Source organism: Mustela nivalis, assembly GCF_964662115.1.
Source record: "Mustela nivalis genome assembly, chromosome: 8".
Taxonomy (NCBI): Eukaryota; Metazoa; Chordata; class Mammalia; order Carnivora; family Mustelidae; genus Mustela; species Mustela nivalis.
The window spans coordinates 14,913,893-14,921,412 of NC_139027.1; the positions used below are offsets into that span (position 1 = coordinate 14,913,893).

At 61.6% G+C, this 7,520-nt stretch overlaps 1 protein-coding gene across 2 annotated transcripts; it reads left to right on the forward strand.

Annotated features, from left to right (window-relative positions):
• Positions 1-1,307: 1,307 nt before the first annotated feature.
• GDF7 (growth differentiation factor 7) lies at positions 1,308-5,466 on the forward strand (the record flags this gene model as incomplete). 2 transcript variants are annotated; one of them, XM_082744207.1, is made up of 2 exons in its annotated part: positions 1,308-1,701; positions 4,493-5,466. In XM_082744207.1, the coding sequence occupies 2 exons, from the start codon at positions 1,308-1,310 to the stop codon at positions 5,464-5,466; spliced, it is 1,368 nt and encodes a 455-aa protein (XP_082600333.1). The 2 variants fall into 2 exon arrangements, with proteins under 2 accessions (XP_082600333.1, XP_082600334.1); XM_082744208.1 differs by having other exon boundaries at positions 4,505-5,466.
• Positions 5,467-7,520: the final 2,054 nt, after the last annotated feature.

A 7,520-nucleotide genomic window follows, 5' to 3' on the forward strand; every position in this document is an offset into this window, starting at 1 on the left:
CGCACTGACTCCGTCTAGATTTCAAGTTCGGTAGCAAATAAAAAATTTAAAGGATAAAGAATGCATCTGCGCAGCTTCGAGGGTCCGCCTGGCTCGGGCCCTCCATCTACCTCGTGCATCCGCCGCACGTTCCCGCACTGACGTGTGCCGGGCTGCCGTGGAGCTGAAACGATCAGTACCGGTCAGCCACCTCCCTAACCGATCCGAGTGCGCTCCGGGGGGCCGCCGCCGTGGCCGCTGGGCGTGCCCTCCACCCATCACCCAGAACCTCGTCCTGAGGTACCACCCTGGGGATCCCGGCCGCCCGCCTTCCAGGCTTCTGGCCGCGCACCCCAACATACCAGGTAGCCCGTTTCCGCTGCCCCCCGCCCCCCGAATGCGGGCGGAAGGTCATCACATTCGACACACGAATGAACTCGGGGCGCTGCTCCCGCGCAGGGGTCCTCTCCTCATCCCGGCTCTGCCTCCGTAGTTCCCGCGCTCCTTTGAGATCTTGCTCCAGCTTAAGCACAAGTTCTCCGTCCAAACCCTGGCTTTCCGACTGTCGGTCCACGTCCATCTGCCTTTCCGGCCTGCCCTTCCAGCCACTAGCCCTCTTTTCCCTCCGGGTCCCCTCCCCTGCTCTGATCGCGCGCTCCGGTATTCGGAGGCTGTGGCAGGCTGGGCAACCTTCCAACCGGAGACGAAAAACGCGCCTTTGTGGCAGCCCTGAGCGCCCCCGTGGCCTCTTTACGCCCTATGGCCTCGCTGTGCGTCCTGGCCCGGAGGTCCCGGCAGTGACCGGCGGGGCCGCGCCCTCCCACGACCCCACCTCTGGCGTCTCGGGCACTCAGAGAACCGGAGCGGGCAGGGGGCGGGTGCAGCTGCTTCGCAGGGGAGTGGGCACGAAGCTGGGCGGGTGCGCGCGATGCCTCGGAGCCCCTAACTCGGGAGAGCGCGTTTGGCTGGGGCGCGGGCGGCGGGAGTCTCACCGCCGCGGGGAGGTGAGGCGGGGCCCCGGGTCGTGTCGGGAGCCTCGGGCGGGTAGCACTTGCTAGACGAGAGTGGGGCGAAGCGCCGTGGCGCGGGGAGGAGGCTCCTGTCCCGGACTCTGCGTTAGGCCGGAGCCGGGGGCGCGGCGCTGCCACTCCAGTGTTCAGCAGGGGGCGCTGCTCCGGGCGTTGGGCGGGGGTGGGGTGGGAGAAGAGGGGGGGCCGCGACTTGCTGCGCACACTTCCCCCATTATTAAACACTATGTTCAAAAGGCGCCGGGGGACTTCCCGGAGCCACGGAGCCCGCGCCGCCCGCCCGCCTGGCCCACGGAGCCCATGGACCTGAGCGCAGCCGCCGCGCTGTGCCTCTGGCTGCTGAGCGCCTGCCGCCCCCGCGACGGGCTCGAAGCGGCCGCCGTGCTGCGAGCGGCGGGGGCAGGGCCGGTCGGGAGTCCGGGGGGCGGCGGCGGCGGCGGCGGACGGACCCTCGCCCCGGCTGCGGGTGTCTCCGCTGCCCCGGCCGCCGCAGCTCCCGGAGCCCGCGCCGGGCGCCGGGCCGCCGGCTCCGGCTTCAGGAACGGCTCGGTGGTGCCGCACCAGTTCATGATGTCGCTTTACCGGAACCTGGCCGGGAGGGCTCCGGCCGGGGCGGCTGCCGCCTCCACCTCGGGCTCTGGCCGCCACGGCCGCGCGGACACCATCACCGGCTTCGCAGACCAGGCGAACCAAGGTACTGACGCCTCTACTGCGCCCGTCCGTCCTGCCTGCTCCTAGGCGGAGGCCACCGCCGGAGCCGAGCCCCAGCTCCAGACCCTTCGGGGCGCGGCCCCCTCACGTCCCAGCCTCAGGTGGTGGAAACTCCGCCGAGGCCCACGCACCCGAACCCGCTGGACTGTGGCGAGAGGCACGGCAAGCTCTCAGGGCTCGGGCCCCAGAGGGCTGAGCTAGTCCCTCTGCCGGATTGTCCTGGCCCTGCCGGCCGGCGGGGCCCCTCGAGGAGGCAGGATCCGAAGCAAGAAGGGGCCTGGGCCGAGAGGGACGGCGCCGTGATGGTGGTGGCGGCGGCAGCGGCTTTCAGTGCAGCCAACTCTGCAGCTTCTAGTCTCCTGGGGCCGCACAAATTGGGGGGAACTCAGGGGAATAAGGGAAGGAGGAAGGCTAAGTACATGACCCCGGAGAGGCTGGTGGCATCACCAGGTACACAGAGGTCATCTCTGGGCAGGATCTGTCAAGGGGGAGGTGCATGGCTATGGTGGCCTGTGCCCTGTGCTGGGCCGCTGGGACAGCCAGAGGTGGAGGACGCCACCAGCCCTGTGAGGTGGAGAGGACCGAGCCCCAGCCGGAAGCCAGGCCTGGCCGGGAGCAAGCACCCCACCTTACTCTGCCCTGGGTCCTTCAAAGGTAGGACATGGGTATGACTGTGGTGGTTGCTGTGCATCATCTGGATTTTATTAATCTCTATTGAAGTCATTAAAGCAGACAGATAGGGAAAATTTAACTAATTTCAGGCGGAAATGCAAGTAATGTTGGCCTTAATTCTATCCAGCCAGAGACCCAGCATAGAAGGCAGGAGGGGAAAAAAGGGCACTAGGGCTGGAAAGGAAGTAGCAGACAGGCCCACACTGCACACCCTAACCTGGGAAGGCAGGTGGAGGTGGTGCAGTAACGGATCACACACCTCCTCCAACACACACACACACACACACACACACACAGGAGTCTACACACAGAGACGGCTTTATTTTGGGTGCCGGATATCTTGGGCCCAGATGGCTCTACAGTGCAGTGCGAACTCTCAGGCATTCTCTGAAGGCCTGGTTTGCCCCCAGGACTGGATGCCGCAGTACCCCTACAAAGCTGGAGCCCTGGTATACAGGGCCACAGAGGGCCCCAGCCCTGAGGCTGCCTTATGAGCCCCCAGGGATATAGGACAAATGGGTGTGCAGGACACTGAGTGGGCAGAGGCACTCGTTGCTTTCTTAGATACAGTTAGGCCGACCCTTAGCCTCAGCCTGAGCTCAGTCTTTTCTTGGCTGGCAAGGCTCTGAGGGCATCCCTCCTTCCTCCTTCTGGAAGGAGGGGATGCAGCAGCTGCACCTTGTAAAGCGGGGAGGGGAGATACTGCAGGGGAGGCTCAGGAAAAGTGTTCCAGGGAGCCTTGGGGGAAAGCAGTGGCAGTGAAGCCGATGCACTTGCCCAGGACTTTGTGCCTCCCTCCCTCTCCACTCTGAGGTTCAACTTGGAGCAGGGCTACTTGAGGTCCCCAGAAGCCACCGGCAGAGCCCAGACTTCAGAGCTCCGGAGGCGAGGGCCCCGCAGCAGTGGTCGGTGAGCAGATCTCCAGTGGTGGGGGCAGTCTGCACAGTCTCTCCGAGTTTGGGGCAAAATGAAACCATATGACCTTCTTCAAAGGGAGCTCCTTATCTGCTGCTCCGTGGAATTTCAACTTTTTTTTTTTTTTCCTGAGCCCAAAAAAGAAAAAAAAAGTGCCCAAGACCGAAATAAAACCCCCAAACTCAGAGATAAGTCATAACGGAGGGAAAGAATATGTTTGCGAAGGCATCGGTGGGTCCTGGAGGCAAGACCTCCTGGAGCAGCTGCCCTCACTGCAGTGAGGAAGGCAGTCCTGGGATGCCCCAGACCCTTGGGAGAGGGATCCTAGACTCCTTTGCCACCTTGCCTCCTCCATCGGAGGTCGTGGAAAGCCTGGAGAAGCTAAGCCAGGGCTACTCCCATCTCGAGCAGCCGCGCTCCCTGGTGGGAGCCCTTGGGCCGAGCCCGCCGCTCCCTATGTGGGCCTTAGTTCCCCTTCAGCATAGCCAGGACGCTGGATGCGCTAGACGGCCCGCAGCTCCGCTGTGTCCTTCCCCTCCGGACGACTTCCATGCAAGGCCCAGCCCGCACGGGCGATCGTGGCCGGCAGGAGTGTCCAGGCTGGGCTGGGGAAGCGAGGTAGCGCAAGGAGCAGAGCTGTCAGGGGACCCGAATTTTCCGTTTTCGCACAGCCGGGACTTCCGGGCTGTCCTGGGGCATCAGCGGGGCAATAAAGAGCAGTCCCAGAACAGCGCGGGGCCTCTGCCCGGCCTCCGGGCCTTGGAAGGGGCGCAGGGCTTCTGATGCGCCCACTCGGCCTTCTTTCGGCCACCCGCCCGAAAAGTCTGGCTTCCGATCTAGGCCCGGTAAACCTGAGGCTCTGGGTCAGGCAGCGGACCTGTAGTTGCATCGGGTGTAGGGGTGTGGTTCCCTCCCCGGGCTCGGCGATAGGCGGTAAGTGAAGGCTCCTGGGTTGTCGCGGTGGCAGAACTTTGGCTCGATGAACCGAAGCCCCGGTCCCGATAATCGATAGTCAGGGCGAAGGCTCTCTTTATTCTGGGCCAGGCTGGCAGCTTTCTGACTGGGCCGAGACCGGGCTCGCTCCCGCATCCCGGGCAGTGGGCTATGTGCACTTCGGAGGCTTGGAGTGCGGGCTTCGGTCTCGACTCTCACCGCGCTCTCTTTCTGTCTCTGCCCGACTCCTGCAGACGAATCGCCAGCCGAGACGGGCCAAAGCTTCCTGTTCGACGTATCCAGCCTTCCCGACACCGACGAGGTGGTGGGAGCCGAGCTGCGCGTCCTGCGCCACGAGTCCCCGGAGCTGGGCCCTGGCGGCGCCACTCCCCCGCCGCTGCTGTTGCTGCTGTCTACCTGCCCCGGGGCCGCCCGAGCGCCCCGCCTGCTGCACTCGCGGGCCGCCGAGCCCTTGGCCGTAGCGCGCTGGGAGGTATTCGACGTGGCAGACGCCGTGCGGCGCCACCGCCAGGAGCCGCGTGCCACCCGTGCGTTCTGTCTCTTGCTGCGCTCAGTGGCCGGTCCCTCGCAGGGCCCGCTGGCACTGCGGCTGCTGGGCTTCGGTTCACGGGACAGGGGCCGCGCAGCGGCGGAAGAGCGCGCTCTGCTTGTCGTCTCCTCCCGCACGCAGAGGAAGGGGAGCCTATTCCGGGAGATCCGCGCCCAGGCCCGCGCGCTCGGGGCCGCGCTGGCAGCGGAGCCAGCGGAGCAGCCTCTTGACCCGGGACCCGGCACTGGGTCGCCCACGGCGGTCATTGGCGGTCGCAGGCGGCGGCGGACGGCGCTGGCCGGGGCTCGAGCGGCGCAGGGCAGTGGCGGGGGCGCGGGTCGGGGCCACGGGCGAAGGGGTCGGAGCCGCTGTAGCCGCAGGCCGCTGCACGTGGACTTCAAGGAGCTGGGCTGGGACGACTGGATCATCGCGCCGCTGGACTACGAGGCGTACCACTGCGAGGGCGTTTGCGACTTCCCGCTGCGCTCGCACCTTGAGCCCACCAACCACGCCATCATTCAGACGCTGCTCAACTCCATGGCTCCCGACGCGGCGCCGGCCTCCTGCTGCGTGCCCGCGCGCCTCAGCCCTATCAGCATCCTCTACATCGACGCGGCCAACAACGTGGTCTACAAGCAGTACGAGGACATGGTGGTGGAGGCGTGCGGCTGCAGGTAGCCTGCGGGCCAGGCCCGGCCAGGGAGGGGGCAGCCGCGCCACCGAGGACCCCCTGCTGCGGTCGGGGTCCGTCGCCAAGCGTGGGTGCGCATCAGACTCTGGCCCCGCGCCCGCACAATGGAGGGGGAGCGCGCGTTCACACTCACACCCACACACTCGTTCACTCATGCACACATTTATCTTGGGCAGCACCAAAACCCTGGGAAGAGACGACCTGACGCTGCCAAGCCGAATGCGTACTCAGCAAAGGCACCATCGCATTCGCTATCCCCTTTCGGAGGGAGGATGGTGTTTGTGTTAATGTTACAGTAACAGGCCCTAAATGGGGGTAGAAATGAGTTAGGGAATTGGGGGTTCTAGAATGGGTGAATTAATGGGAGTACGGGAGTAGGTTTAATCTCACCCCTTTTTGTTTGTGGCTGAGTGTGGGGGAACTCTGGACTGGGTGGCTGGGTGCTTGGTGTTGCACCTAGGACAGTCAGAACGGTTGTCATGCCCTTTCTGAAGGTTTTGTGTTGCAGGGAGGTCATTTATTCTGGGAAGGAACCGGTGCAAAAGGCATGTTTATTCTTTAATTGAAAAACTCTAACAGGCGCCTTGAGTTTTGAAAGGGAACATTTGTCCAAAAGAATTCATGGTGGAACTACCCAGATCCTTTCAAAAGTCAGCACTACCCTTTTAAAAAAATCAGTTCCAATTGGGAATGATCTAGAATGTGGAAAGAAATGTTTGTCTTTTAGGGGAAAGTGAAGTGGAGAGGAGGTTATAAACTGCCAGTCTGAACCGATACAAACTTAGGGGTGGGATGGTATGTGCCAGGTTCTGAAGCTCCTGGGCTGGGCAGCTCAGTGTGTAGGGTGCCTTGGGGGCTGCTGAGGAGGAGGCTTAGTGCAGTGGCTGTGAATGGGGAAAGGCAGGCAGCCGTGCTTTTCCTAGAGACCCGCCAGGAGGTTTTGGTAAGGAGCTGGGAAAGAGGCTCTTAGGGCTTGGAAAGAGGTGGGGGAGGCGTCCTGGGGCGGGCTTCCGCGGAAGACTCAGGCTTTTCTGCCAGGTAGGCGCAACCCTCTCCAAATGGTGTGCTCAGAATGGGCCAACATGTGCTTGCGTTTAGCTATCAAGTCTGTGTTGGCTTTTACACGCTTTCGCTGTGTTGTTGCTGTAGGTTTTGGCAGTGTGATAGTAACGGGAAGTGAAGCTACACAAAAGTGCTTTTGTGAGATTTCAGCTCCGCACAACCCAGTGGTTCAGAGCAGGAGGAAACCCCCCGCCCCCCAACTTCTGCAGCAGTAGAGGGGCATTAGGGCTTGGCTGTGGCCCCTTGAGAAGGGCGGGACCTTTGCGCAGTGGGGAGGACAGAGGTGGAAGCGTCTTCCCCAGTCCTGTCTTTGTCTCATTGATGGTACAACTACCTGTCCTGGCACAGGGAAGCTAGAACACGACAGGCTACAGTGTTTTATTTGGTTCATCTCTACTTGGGAGAACTTTGTGGCCTTGTGTGAGTGGTTGACACAGGGAGAAGAAACAATTTGGATTCCACCTGTCTGGGACTCTGAGGACTTCTATGAAAACCCCTGCATGTCCCCACCCCGTCCTCCTCTTGAAGGTTGTGTGGTCTGTTGCCTTTGGGGTCCGTTTTACCCTTGTCTTGGATGCTACGGTCCAGATGAGTCATACGAATTTTAATTCTCAGTGATCAAACATTCAAGAGAGAGGAATACGAAACATTTAGATATAGCTAATTTATTTAAGGGCCCCACCCGAGTCCGTGCTATCCCATAAAATTCCCCCAGAGGAAAAAGAAAACACATTTACAATGTGAATTCATATGCTGTGGTTATCTGAGTCGCTATAAATAATGAGAAAGGAAAGTCTCTTTAGGTCAAAACACGCAAACAAAATTTCTGAGGTGGCAGCTATGGTACGCTTCCTCACAGTTTCAGTGACTGGTGGTCCATTTACATTTATGGATTTTGCCAGAGAAGCTTCGCATTCCTAAACCGTTTTTAATAATTGCATGGCGATTGCTCTGTCATTGCGAAGAACAAAAAAGAATG